Source organism: Rhinolophus hipposideros (genome assembly GCF_964194185.1).
Source record: "Rhinolophus hipposideros genome assembly, chromosome: X".
NCBI classification, from domain to species: Eukaryota; Metazoa; Chordata; class Mammalia; order Chiroptera; family Rhinolophidae; genus Rhinolophus; species Rhinolophus hipposideros.
In genome coordinates, this window is record NC_138046.1 from 658,490 (window position 1) to 673,391 (window position 14,902).

Genomic DNA, 14,902 nt, shown 5'->3' on the forward strand with positions numbered 1-14,902 from the left:
CTTTGCCATCAATATCTTTATGTCCACAATTTGCTGCTAAAGTTTTTTGTTTGGTCTTTTTTTTTTTCTCATTGATCTCTCTGCAAGCTATTTAAACACATTATACATATTTTTCTGGTTTATTTTCATTAAACTATACACTCCATGTAGGGCCAGAGAGAGAGGTCTTTCAATGTTATTTAAAAGCTAATGAAGTCACAAAATTCAAAGCAATCAATGCATAATAAAGTTAAAGTTACTTTGGCAAGGTCATAGTCATTTCTAGAATCAGCTTTATTTGTGCAATGTATCTCTGAGGACATGTCACTACTTAAGTGTGTGTTGTGTATGTAAGACAGAAGCATCTGTGGCTTCCCACCCCAGTCTCTATCGTTTTGTCTGGTGTTCTTTTTTTTCTATATCTATTTATCTTCATTTGACACACTATATATTTTACTTGTTAACAGATTCCAGGCCTGTGTTCACAAACTTGGTTTGATTTGTTTACTGATATATCCCCAAGTTCTCCAATAGTAGCTGGCACATAGTAGGTCTTAATTAAAGGTTCAATGAAAGTACATCCAAAGAATCTAGAAATTACCTAAGGTTCAGAATGACCGATAAGTGGATTCACCTGTGATGCAGAAACACATTAATTATAAGACATCTAAAAATGAATTACTTTTTTTGAGATATTTTCCCCCCAGCTCTTTCCTCCTTTAACATGGTAATTAAAGCTAACTGGCCTGGCCTCCATCTATCAATCTTCGGTTATTGAAGAGGTTTCAGAGAAAATAATACAATTATCAATCAGTAAAAGGGGCTGGGGCGGAAAGGAAAAAACTTAAGCAGTAGCTTCAACGGGGCATTCCCGGGCTAAATGCCCGGCCTTGCCACAGCGGTAACAGTTGATCTCGGTGGTCCTGCTGCAGTTGATGGCCATATGGCCCATCTCACCACACCGGTAGCACTTGATTTGGTTGCACTCTTTCTGAATGTGGCCGTATTTGCCACAACAGTAGCACTTCTGCTTTTCCTGATGGTCGCAATCACGAGCCAGATGGCCTGGTCTGCCACACGTGTAACAGCACAGCTCTTTCTCTTGCTTAGGCTCGACACAGTCTTTGGCGATGTGGCCACTTCTTCCACAGTTGTAGCAGATTTCCTCGAGGTCACAGCTCCTAGCGTGATGCCCTGACTCACCACAGCGGTAACAGGTGTCAGGTAGAGTGGTGGAACTGCACTCAGAACCTCTGCCATGGTTTCTGGCCCCGCGGCCTCGAGCCCCTCCTCCTCTAGGGCATTCCCGGGCCCAGTGGCCTAAGCGTCCACACCGGAAGCACTCCTTACTGCTCATGGCTGCAGTGGCATGTGAGATCTTGCAGTGAGGGAGGCCACCAACGCCCCAGAGGCCTTGACGCGACTCCCCTTAGGGCGGCTTAGAAATCAGTGGCTGTTTTTCTCTAGGGGCCTCCACGACGTCACACAAAGTTTGTACACGGCCCCATTCATATGTCATAGGCGTTCCAGCAGCCATTCCCTCCTATCCTTGAAGCCAAAAGCGCGTCTCAGTGATGTTTTCCTTTTTTTAAAAATAAAAGCTTGGGTCGCTGAGTTTGAGTTTGAATCCCTCCCTTTTCAGAAAATGTGCCCTGTGGGATTTCTTACAATTAAGACCTACACGTTCTTTGTGGTCTAGTAGATGACCAATTTTTACATATGTACTATGGACATAGAAAAAATACATGTGAGATGTGTCTAATCCAGTAAATGAAAGACACAAATGATAACATATTAGACTAACCTATTTTTTTGTTTTAAAAAATAAAATACAAATGTCCATAAAGATATGACATACATAAGATAGAAAAAAATCTCTAAAATGCCAGAGAGATTTACTCACAGTTTAGCCTATTTTATTGTACTAATCTTAGTTTTCAACATAATCACCACCATCTTATATAAACCTCATAAAGATTTATGCACATGTTGTTCATTTATATAGATACAGAAATAAGTATGGAAAACTACATACTGAAATATCGACAGAAGCTATTTTGGGTTATGATTGAATATGACCTTTTTCTCCTTATTTTCCTTCTCTGTAATTTACAATTTTTGAAAGTATTTTGGGTTGTTTAATTTTAAAAATTCACAATGAACATTTTCCTTTAAGTTACAAGTCAGCTATATGATTTGCTTATGATTTTTTTCAGGCAGCCAATACAAATGTATTTGGTAAAACACGGATATAAGAATAGTGAATGTAGGGTATTATGCTAAGTGAAACGTCAGACAAACAAAGACAAATACCACGATTTCACTTATATGTGGACTAAAGCATACACACACGCACACACACACACACACACACATACAAACACACACACAAATAGACTCATAGATACAGAAAACAAACTCATGGTTGCCCGATGGGAGGGGGTTTTGGAAGCTGGGTGAAAAAGGTGAAGGGATTAAGAGGCACAAACTGGTAGTTACAAACTAGTTCCAGGGATGTAAATTAGAGCATAGGGAATATAGTTGATAATATTGTAATAACTATGTATGGTGCCAGGTAGGTACTAGACTGATTGGGGGATCACTTCATAAATTATATAAATGTCTAACCACTATGCTGTACACCTGTAACTAATATATTGAATGTCAACTGTAATCGAAAAATAAATAAATAAATAAATTTAAAAAAAGAATACTGAATGTAGCTGTTGCTCTTTATTTTGAATTTGACTTAATAGGCATGTGCAACTGGTTCCATAAATGTAATGACAAAGAAAAATGTTTTCAAAAATGAATAAAAGTTTAGAGCCAAAGAGCATGAGTAATTGCTACATACAGAGTGATGAAATAAATTTTCTTCCTAATCAATTAAATGGTGCTGTATAAATGGTTTCAAAAGCAAAAATTCTCTCTGTGGTTCAAAACTTGATATATGCTTATTAAATTAACCTTATCAATTATCATATTTAAATCTTCCTTTAGGTTTATATTTTTATTAAAATAATGTATGCCCATAGTTTAAAGCATTGATTTTTCAATGGATCAATATCCAACATTTACATAACTATAACTGTAAATGATACTCATGGCTGAGCCATGAATACTCTCATCACTTTTCATTACCTACACAGCATTTTGTCTCCTGGAGTTACTGTCATTCTTCATGTATTAATTTCTCATATACTTTTCTCCATTCTATTTCACAGATCTATATGGCTATCGTTATGAGTACCATACAGTCTTCACTACTGTGGCTTTATATTTTGTTTTGAAATTAGGAAGAGTGAGGACTCCAACTCTGTTCTTCTTTTCCAAGATTGTTGTAACTATTCTGAGTCCCTTGCATTTCCACATGAATTTTAATGGCAATTTGTCACTTTCTGCAAAAAAGGCAACTAAGATTTGATATACGAGGTCTGTCGATTAAGTTCGCGAACTCACCCTAGAAAAAGTGCTTCATGCCTCATTGTTGAATATCACTATGGTCACCTTCGAAGTACTCCCCTTGGGAAGCTATGCACCGACACCAGTGCCTAGTCCACCTTTTAAAGCAATTTTGGAACTCTTTTTCTGGAATGGCCATCAGAGCTGTCATCGTATTACCCTTGATGTCCTGAATGTCATCAAAATGTCTTCCTTTCAATATTTTCTTTATCTTTGGGTAAAGAAAGAAGTCATTGGGGGCCAGATCAGGTGAGTAGAGAGGGTGTTCCAATATAGTTATTTGTTTACTGGCTAAAAACTCCCTTACAGACAGTGCTGTGTGAGCTGGTGCATTGTCGTGATGCAAGCAGCATGAATTGTTGGCGAAAAGTTCAGGTCGTCTAACTTTTTCACGCAGTCTTTTTAGCACTTCCAAATAGTAAACTTGATTAACTGTTTGTCCAGTTGATACAAATTCATAATGAATAATCCCTCTGATATAAAAAAAAGTTAGCAACATCTTTGCAACAAGTTCGCGAACTTAATTGTCTGACCTTGTATAGTGTGGAATCCGTAGATCAATATAGGGAGTTTTACCTTAACAATTTTAAGTCATCCAACACACTAGCACAGGATGGTGTCTCATATTTTAGGTTTTCATTTTCATTTAAATGTTTTGTAATGTTCAGTGTATAAGTCTCACAGTCTTTTGCTAAATTTTTCCCTAAATATTGCATTCTTTTGGATTGTTCGTTGTTAGTATATAAAAACATAATTATTTTTGTATATTGATCATCTATCCTGCAACCTTGCTAAACTGAACTGATTTAATAGTTCCAACAGTTTTATAGTGGATAATTTAGGATTAGGATTTTCTATAGACAAGATTATATCAACTGCAAATAGGGATAGTATTGAATTCTTTCTTTCCATTCCAATTTGCTTTACTCAAAGTCCACCAATCTAAGTGTTAATCTTATCCAAAAAAACACCCTACAGAAATATCCAGAATAATAGTTGACCATACATGTGGGTACCATGACCCAGCCAACATGGCACATAAAATTAACCATCATAACCTCTAAAAGATGGTCATTTTCCTAAGAAATGTATAGGGTGGGGGAAAACAGGGAAATAGAACCACGGAATGTTAGCCGAAGGTGGATGGATACAATAGGGGCCTCCAAATTTCTCCTTTACCACTCCTGAGGAACTGCTTATGAACTGGGAAGTTCAGACAAATAGGTAGGCTCAAGACCATAAGTATTTTATAGAGTTCAAGATTTACAAGCTGTGCGTGCCTCTTCAACTTCTCTTTAGATGGGACCATAGTAGATCAGGGAAGTTTTGTCAAAAGGAAGAGAAGTGGAAAAAGCAAGTAACTCTATCTGCAAGAATTATTATATGCTAACCTCAATTTTATAATATTTAAAAAATAGAATGCTGTCCATTTATTAAAAATGATAAAGATGATAATTGGGAACATGGAAAAAGTTGAAACAACACATTATTGCATCTATAGAAACGTTGATGTTAAACCATTACATATTTAAACACAAATTGAAAAAACAAAGATAAGCTAATGGGCTGGAAGATTTTTTTTTTTTCCGGTGATAAAAAATTCTAAAATTGTGGTGATGGCGGTACAACTCTGTGAATATACTAAAATCCATTGCATTGTACACTTTAAGTTGGTGAATTGTATGACATGTGAATTATATCTCAATAAAACCTTTATAAGAAAAAAGGGAACACGAAGAAATAAAAGCAATTGTTATAATAGTGTTGTAGAACTCTGGGCAAAATTTCCTTTTATTTTAACTCTTAAGAAATAATAAATGATTCTTTTAATTTAGGAGAGAGGTTCTTTGTACCACTATGACTTCAGGGGATCTCTTTTTTCTTTCTGAATATTGTACATTGTTGTATAACTTTTGTGCATGTTATGTAAAAAACAAACTTCCATTATGTCTCTGAATAATGTTAATATAACATTCTTAATTAATTAGAGATGATAATGTACACATTTTATGGGTCTCAGGATTTATGGATTTGTGGGTCTCAGTTTTTGACATTTCCAAAGTGGCTTTCTTAGAAAGCAAGAAGAACCAGATACTAAAGTAAAACATCGTCAAAAGAACCAAATATTATTTTGTATTCTCTTCTGCTCACATCCAAAGAGGAATCCATTTTCACAACCTCTTAAAACGAATATGTGAATTTCTCACAGAAGACAGAAACAAGCCTGCTATTTAGCAGTGAAGGGCACTGAAGAGTAGCTTTAATGTCCAGACAATACCAGGGTTGTGAAGACAAAGAAAAAGGCATTGTATATTGCTACCTGCCCTTAAACTGAATGAACACCTTTGCCCTTTAGACTTCTTCTTTTGGTTCCCTGTCTCTGGGTCTTCTCCGTGGGTTTATCATCCATCATCACATGTCCTGTTTGCTTGACACTAGCTGGTTGCGCCTAGCTTGAGAGCTGCTTTGGAGAAAATTGTGTGGATATAATACCTTTTTAACAACACTTTTTGCAATTTTTTTTTAATACTGTTTGCAACATCAGGCACTCAGGGAGAAGAGTAAGACGCCGAGTAGAGCTGCTGGCGGGCAGGGAAGGCCACTAAGGATAGCAGAACCAATAGGCAGGCAACAGGGAGACTTAGCAACGAAGTAGTAGGCTGAGAAGAACGGGAAAGGGATTGACGAAGGAAGGATGGGCTGAGGAAGGGATGGTGGTGGAAGTCGCTTTGACCAAGGGAAGACCAGGTGAAAGAAGCTAGGGATCCGCGCGAAGACCGCCTGAGGTTAACCTCCCAGAAGTAGTTGGAGGTGGGGGTGGGGAGGAGAGGGAGTGCTCAGCGCATGCGCTGGAAGCATTGCGGTGAGCCTGCAGAGGCAGTCCTTAGCTGGCGTCAGACTTGCGGCTGGAGGCACGGTTGGTGTGCCTGGTGTCTAGTGCCACCTTGTCCTGCTGCTGCCACTCTGGCGCCGCGAACTCTGTGCCGATGCTCCCTCCACCCTGTCTTGGGACGGCCGGCACTAAAAGTTCATGCTGCGACACTCGATTCAGCCAGGAGGTAAAAAAGGAACGACATAAGGGAAGAATGTGGAGGGCGGCGGAGAGAACTCGGGCCAGGGAGATCCTTAATTTGTGTGTTCTCGCTGTTCATGAGCGGGAAGAAATGGGGGGCTGTGCGGCCACAGATCTACAACAGGGCGTTGAGCGCGTACTTCCCACTGTGAAAGGAATACTCCTTTCCTCTAACCAAGGCTGAGGTCCCTGGGCGTCGGTAGTTTCCCTAATGTCCACTGTTAAACAATTTTGGAGTGCCTCATGTGTAGCAGGTGTATTTGAAGGGCGGGGCCCTGGGGCTAGGCTCATCTGATCATGAGAGCTTTCTCTGCCTTTGTTCAGGGTGCTGGGTCTTAGTATGGAGTCCGAGGGTATTCTAGCCCCTCCCTGAGGGTCGAGGAGAATTCCATCGCAATTTGGCATCTGCTCGGATCACCTGCAACGCAGCCTTTTCCGTACTCCACTTCCCTAGTTTATCACAGTTACCACCGTTAGGGAACGCTGGTCGTGGCTCTCCTTGAGCACTGGGACACAGCTGTAGCAAGAAACACGTCCAGATAGCCATCAGGCGCGAATATATAAAAAATGGATGTGGGAGGGCAGAGAACAGGGGAGGACCTGCGCGGTGCCGGGGTATATTTGGTAGGCTGGGGAGGTGCAGCAGCGCGCAGGTATGTTTCAGAAGGCCAGCGGTGAGAGGGGGCGCTTGTGGGGGACAGCGGGAGGTACGCATGCGCAAGCCTTAGGGCGCGGGCGAGGGTCTAAAGTGTATTTAAGAAAGGAAAATTGGTGGTAGTCGGTACCCGCAGTTGGGAGGGAGAGTGAAGGTGCGCATGCGTATTTGAGACGGCGTTGCCGGCTTTAACGGTAGGGAAGAGGCGCGCATGTGTATGTTAGCCGGAATGACGGGGAGGGGAGGCGAGCCGCGTACGCGTAATTCAGATTGCAAAATGGCGAGGGGGGGAGGTAAGTTGTCCTTGCTTGGCCATCTTGGGCTAGGAGGACCTGCAGCGAAGCAGATCTACCGTTCTAGTTCAGTGAAGGGATCAGCCTGAGTTGGAGTTGCCCTTGGCTGTGGCCAAATCCACCGGAAATTAACCCAGACTCTTAGCCTCTCGCTGGACTTTGGATACTGTGGGTTTAAAAATGCGGAGGCGATGGTGGCTCTATAGGTTTCGGCAGCTGACTGGATAGGAAATGCGGAAAATCGGAGCACTTGGAGACCGGCCACATTTGGAGGTCTCTCTGTCGGACTTGCAGATCTTGCTTCGCTGAACTTGGCTCTGGACACATTCTCTTATTCCATCAGAATACCAGAACACAGTCTAGTCCCATTATTGTGAGAATCTACTGATATGTTTGTCAGAAGCTCTTGATTTTCTCCCCTTGAAAATATTGGGGTGAAGATTCGGCTTTGCTTCCAAATCCTTTGTTACTCTTTGCTTCAAACCTAGAATTTGGGCAAATGGTAATTGGTGGTATGAAGGTGACCTGGGCTCACACCCTTTCCTCTAAAATTATTTTTTTCTGTAAAACTTTGAGCACGGTTTCGTCTAGGGAGATGACTTTTCTTTTTAGGCAGCCTTACTGTCACGTCTCTCAGAGGGCTGTCAGTGAGGATCAATTGTTAATCGCGAAAACTAATTATTACCACTTAGATGTGTAATAGAAAGGACACCAGATTCAAAGTTAAGACAGCTCTTTTCCAGTAATCCTTGCTGTATGTAATCTCATGCTGGTCCTTTGCCTTCTCTGGGCCTATTTCCCTATCTAATAATAATTATGCACAAACGTCTACAGCACCTAAACTATGTATTTTTACACATATCTTCACTCATTTAGTACTCTGGCAATCTTAGGAAGTAACAACACCATTGTTCACCTTTTGAGGAACACAGATTGAGCAATTTGTCCAAAGCTTTACATCTAGTTGAATGGCTGACAATGCATTTTTATCCAGGTACTATGGCTCCAGAATTCTGTACTCTTAAATATCATGCTTTACTCCCCTAAAACGAAGGTGCAAATTTAAAGGACCCTTCCTTTATTACTTCAAATTTTGTTTGTAACTTGCCTGTGCTTTTTAAGAAAGGACACCTGTTTGGTGCTTTTTACTCAGTGCATTTGCCTTCTATACACATAGAAGACAAAAAGGAAAGAATTGTTGATTTGGAGCCTAGTGGGGTGGCCATCCTTAACTACCCTTGTCTTCTGTGCTTTTTGTTCTGCAGAGGGTTTAAGATGGCCGACGGTGGCAGGCTGGACACACCCTTCTTGTTTTGCCAGATTTGAGATCTAGTCTATTGCTTTGAGACAACCAGTCATTTGCTGCAGTAGAGATTTTTTTCTTACCCATTAGTTATATTTTGGTGTGTTAATACAAATCTCTAATACTAAAGGAAAGCTTATTGCTTTTTTCCCCTTATACTACAAGACTGAAATACCTGTATTTCTTTTATTATTTGGTTAGGATAGATATTGGAGTAGAATTACTACATCAAACGGTATGAACATTTTAAAGACTCAGCATGTGTTGCTACATTTCTTCCACAAAAGGCTGTACCAATTTTTACTCACTGAAGCATTGAGTAGTATTTGTTTTAAAAAATTATTTTATGGATAAAAACCAGTATTATTTTAATTTTGCATTTCTTTGGTTATTAGTGAGTTTGAATTCCTTTTTCCTCCGTATATTTCTTAACAGTTTTATTTTCCTTCATGTGATGATAGCTCATGTGTTAGATTGATTTATCTGTTTGAGTTTCGGTTTAGCATTTCTTATTGTTATCTATTTTAATGTGTTCTGTAAATAAAGGCTATTACTCAGATTTCTGTAAAGTTTTAAATATATACTACAGGTTATTGTTTGCCTTTTAATTTTTGTTTTTAAATTTTTGGTTAGCGGAGACGTGAAATCTTGTGGGCAAATCTTTTGTGACTTTTCTTCCATAGTTCCCTCAATCTAGAAATTTGGTAAATATTCATTGCATCTTTGTCTGAGAGTAACCATTAAGTATGGGGAAAAATCCACAATTTCACCACCCAGAGATAATAAATGTGTTAACTTCTTTTCATTATTTCTTCATTTTCTACAGTTGCTCATATATTTGTACTATTTATATAGTGTTTTGTGTTTAACATTATAACGTGAATTTCTCCATGTTAAATTTTCTTTGTAATTGTCATTTAATGGTTTCATAATATTTTGTTGTATGGAGGTATTTTAAGATTTTCAGTATTTAAAATTATGGAATGAATGTCTTGTCATTTAGGTTTTGTTTATCTGTTTTGAGTTATTTTATAAAATAGAGTTGCAGAATTAGAATTATTCATCAAAAAGTTTGAACATTATAAGGACTTGCCATAATAGTGTTCCAAAATTTTATGTCAGTTTTGGTACCCAGTCATTAAGGTACTTAATTTTTTTTGTTTTTTTGCTAACTTTGTATGTAAGAGGACGGCATCTTTGTTTTACAGTACGTTTCTCTTATTATTGGCGAGGCTGGACTCTCACATGGTAATTATTAGCTCATTTCCTTTTGTGGACTATGCAATTTGAGTCTGAATGTTATCTCTTTGTAAGAGCTCTGTATTATGTGCTCTGTATAAGGATCTATTATCACCCGTCATTTGTTGCAAATGACAAATGTCATTTGTTGTACATCGTACTCCTGGTTTATGTTTGTTGCCATTGAGTCTGAAGATATTTTTGTGATGCCAAAGTCAGCTGCTGAGTTGGGTACATGTCAGATTCTTGGTAGCCAATTTGAGATAACATTTGTCTGTCCTCTAAATAGATAGCCATTTCTTTTTATCTAAAAGGAAAGCATTCTTGAGTTCTGCACAGCAGTGGTTTCCCTGGCTGTGGGTGTGAGGAGAAGACATGGCAACATTTTGTCCCTAATAAGAAACCAACTTAGACAAGACACAAAACTGTAGTCTGCTCTCCCCCTGCTCATTCAGGGACGGATCTTATTTTGAATATTTATGAGTGATCTGGGAGGATATGAATGTAGTGTAATGTCCATAGTTGTAGATAACACTAAGATCTTTGGGGATATAAAACCCTAACAGGAACAAACTGCAACACCTGAGAAGGCTGACAGTTGGCAGAATGAACAGTATAGGCAAGAGCAGTGTACTGACTTTAAGGGAAAGTAGTATGTTAAGCATATAAAATAGTAGCCTCAGAGACATTGGGTCCCAAGACAGGGATCTGGCTGTAAATGGCAACGATTGATTGATGTCATCAGCTCAGTTTACTGGTGCACAGACAAAAGCCATTAAAAACCGAGGCCTTATTAAGAACAGTATGGGACACAGAAAAATTCCATCCTGTCCTGGTATAAAACCATTTGAACCAATTGACTAGTTAACAGTGGATGTCTCTTCAAGGAGTCTCTTACTATCTATCACTCACTGAATTTTGAAAAGGGTACGGGAAGAGTGTGTTACCTTTCTGTTTCCTTTTTCTTATTTATAATGTGTAGGTGATTTAGATTAAATATTCTGAAAGCTCTTTGGGGAGGGTGTAGGGTAGGATGGGTGTCTTATTCTGGTTTCCTGAAACTGGGTCTGTTATTTGTGGTTCAGAGAATCAGTTTAATTAATTTATTAAGTAAACCTTTATAAATGATTCCCACTCCATGAGCTGTATACTCTCTCTTTTATACTTAATAACATTGTAATTCTTTTATGTTTTCAATGAAGAGATTATTGGATTTAGAGGTGCCAAGCAGAGCTGTAACTGCTTTTTGCTATCCAGTTACACTGGGTTAATCCAGTTAGTTGTAAGCTCCTGTTGTTTTCAGGATTTTGCTAATTACAATTACAGATGTTAAATCAGGTTTATGTGTGTGGTGGGGAGGTTGACAGATACATTATAAGCAAAACAAAATGCAACAACAACAAGGAAGCTTGTGTCATAAAGAAGGTGGTTAACAAGGTCTTTTACTGAAGGTCTATTCCTGTCTTGTGCATGGGAGTCCCATTTTACACCATGCCATTGTCTAGTTTCCAAATTCATCTATGATCAGGAGTTGGGGAGAGCTTGGGTTTTTGAAATAGCCTAAAAGTATATAACCTCTCATTTCTACAATTTATTACTCCCCTCTCTTGATGTTACAGCAGCCTGGAGCAGCGCCCCCTGGAAAGAAATTTTACATCGGCCATTATAATATAACCTGATAAGTGTCACAGCACTTATCAGGTTGTATTGTAATTGTCTGTGTATTTGCCTCTCTCCCCTCCTATGTTATCGGTTATACTGTGAGCTCCTTGAGGGCAGGGACAGTGTCTTCATCTCCAGAGCCCAGCCTGGCACATTAGTAGGCCTCAGTAAATGTTTATTGGATGAATAAATGAATGACTCATCAACAAACCTTTATTGTGTGCCTGCTAACGTGATCTTCACAGGCTCTGGACTGTCAGCTTCTTCAAAATGTGTGTGGTCAGAGACTAGCTGTTTCTTTCCAATTATGTATATATATTCTCAAGAGTTTCTCCTGAGATAAGGCTCTTTTTGTGTTTGGAGTTTGGTCCTTGGTATTTACAGATGTTGCTACTGTTCTTACTGTTGCCAGTCTCTTCTTGGTGGGACTTGTGTGATAGCTGCCAGATTGGGCGCCTCATCCTCACTACCCAGTGGTTGCTAAACGGTTCCAATTTGTAGATTCATCCCCTTTTCACTCTTCTTCAGGTCATCCTCTGAATGGTATTCCTAGGTAGGGCTGTGCATTCTAAATCAGGGGTGGGCGACTACAACCCGTGGGCTGCCTAGTTTTGCAAATAAAGTTCAATAGGAACACAACTGTGCTCATTTGTTGTTTTGTGTGGCCTCTTTGGCCTGCACCAGCAGAGTTGAGTAGCTGCATCAGACATGTTGGCCCACAAAGCCTGGCTCTTTCCAGAAAAGGATTGCCTACCCTGTTTTGGATCATCATTCAATAGTAATGGTTCCATTTCCCTCTCCATTCACCACAGATACTTTTAGCATCTCAGAAACTCATTTATTTACCTCATTCATTATTACTTATGATACGTCTTTTTTCCTATTCTACAGAGGGGTTAGCTAGGATACACTTCAAACTAGGAGAGTATAAGCCCTCCCCTAGGGTCTACAATCAGCCAGTTATACTGTGTCTTTCAACTTCAAGTTCTGAGCTTCGACTCGAGAAATTCCTTTTGTTATATCCTAACTTCAAACATGTGGACATTTCATTGCCTTGGTGCCTTATTCCTTGCCACCCTCCTTTCCACACAGCTCTTTGAAATGACAATATGGAAAATAAGGAACTAATGTGAGATGAGGCAGAAAGGTAGGCTGAAGCAAATGTTTAGACAGTCTGAATGCTAATTTTTAAACAAAGAAATGGAGTTTCTGAAATAGTCTCTTGTTCAGACTTATACAGCCGTGAGCTTGGACTATCAAGAGCTGAAGGCCCTCCCCTCTACCTTTCCTAACCTACCACACATTGTCTTGGTAACCTGCCTGTGAGTATATTGTGATTCATTTCATTTCATTAAAAAGAGAGTTCCAAGTCCAATGCAAGAAAGCTAGATCTAAAAAACCAATATGGAGAGACTATCAGATAGTGTCATTCTTGGGGTAAAATAGAGGGAGGGAAAGGTCTTGCAGCATTATTTTTGAAGCTCTTACTAGATTTTCCCCAGCATTCTATTATGCAAAATTTCAAACACGCATACAGAAGATTTAAAAGGATTGTACAGTTAAAACCCACGTACCCATCACATCTATGTTGCTGTATTTGCTTTATTGCATATTTATCTAATAAAATACTTGTGTTGTCATCCATTTTGATCTCATTTGTATCTGACCCATCATAGTGCTGAAAAATAGTTTCTTTTGATTCTTATCTGTACGCATTTTCCAAGTTGGCATGGGTACTATTGCAGCATAACTATGTAAAAGTAGATCTGCTTGGAAATGAGAGTCCCAGTGGAGAAGCCATTTTGTTTCCAAAAGAAAATGGCTGCAGCTCACTATTGTTTACTAGAAATAGTAGGAGAAGGAAAGATGGAAGTCCAGGTCCAGTGTTAACGACTCTTTCCAATAATAGACTGGCCTGCCCTTCATTCACTTCACTGGCTTGGGGGGCAGATGGTTTTCTGAGAGGCTTCCCCTTGGTTCTTTACAACAAAGTCACATCAAAATGCCACTGAGATGATACTTGGCATTAACACAATTCCTTGGAATTTTTGCAAGTGGATTTTTAATTCGGACTACTGTCTAATATTCTTTTCGAACTTTTCTGTTAACAATAGCCATAGAGTTAAGGAGGAACCACTACAAACTCAAATCTTATCATTATCATGAACACAATAATGGTAAATGTTACCTGTTTGTGTATGTCTCCCTCATTTAAACTCAAGGGCAGAGGCCGTATCTTATTCATCTTTGTAAGTCTTTTAGTAATAAATGTTTACATTAATAAAAAATGCATTATTGCATGTAACACCTATCACATAGGCAAAGATTTAAAAATGCTATGCTCGTGTTGGTGGGGTATGTCCAATTTTAGTGTAACCGTTTGTTAGGGGCAGTTTGGCAGTATATGTTAGTGGGCAGAATAAATACTGCATATCTTTTGCCCTAGCAATTTCATTTCTAGGAATATACCCCCAAATATTCTAAATGAATTTAAATATTCTAAAGAAAATCTAGAGAAATATTCTAAGGTATTGTAAAAGACTTAAGTATGGGAATGTTCACAATGTTGGTAGCAGTAAAAAATGGAAAATCTTAACCTTTTCACAAGTAGGAATTTGGATAAATAAATTTTAGTGCATTTGTGTAATAATACAACAAAGGCATTAAACATAAAAATAGTCTAATAGTTTGGTATTTGACAAATAGTCTGGTATTTGACTTTGAAAAATCTACCCAGTATATTAATTGAAAGAAAAGGTAACAGAACAGTTCTATGATTTCATCTCATTTTTGTGAAATAAAAATTCATGTTTGTACGTGCACATAAAAGTAGTTGGAAGAAGATCCCCCAAAAGTGTTAAACTTTTTGGGATTCTGTGAATTTTAGTTTCTATCCTTAACGTATTTCTGGAATTAAAAAAAAAAAAGTGCCTTTATGACTTTCAAAGTTAGACAAACATTGAAACTATTTCCATTTTGAAACGTGTTGACCTGAACAGAAGTGGAATAAATGGGGTGGCGAGGCAGCAGGAAACTGGAGCAGTTTAGTTTGGAAAAGAGCTGGGTGGGGTGGGAGAAGGCAGTGGTGGAAATAAGATTGCTGTCTCCAGAGGAAGGCAGTAAGTACCAACTACTCTGTTCTTGGTTCCTTAGCAGAGGCATTTCACACATCACAGTTTACACTTACCATTTATTGCCCACATCCCTGTACACATTCCTTCCCCACCCCTGTCTCT

At 38.9% G+C, this 14,902-nt stretch overlaps 1 protein-coding gene and 1 long non-coding RNA gene across 2 annotated transcripts in view; one reads left to right on the top strand and one right to left on the bottom strand.

Annotated features, from left to right (window-relative positions):
* Positions 1–823: 823 nt before the first annotated feature.
* ZCCHC13 (zinc finger CCHC-type containing 13) lies at positions 824–1,336 on the bottom strand (the record flags this gene model as incomplete). The annotated part of the gene is made up of 1 exon (XM_081042222.1): positions 824–1,336. One exon carries the CDS (start codon positions 1,334–1,336, stop codon positions 824–826), a length of 513 nt encoding a protein of 170 aa, XP_080898348.1.
* Positions 1,337–6,298: 4,962 nt separating this feature from the next.
* The window catches only part of LOC308494204, a 40,029-nt gene continuing 31,425 nt past the window's right edge, over positions 6,299–14,902 (top strand). The window contains exon 1 of the long non-coding RNA XR_013992893.1: positions 6,299–6,500. This is a non-coding gene — a long non-coding RNA (uncharacterized lncRNA). The remainder of the gene's footprint in view (positions 6,501–14,902) is intronic.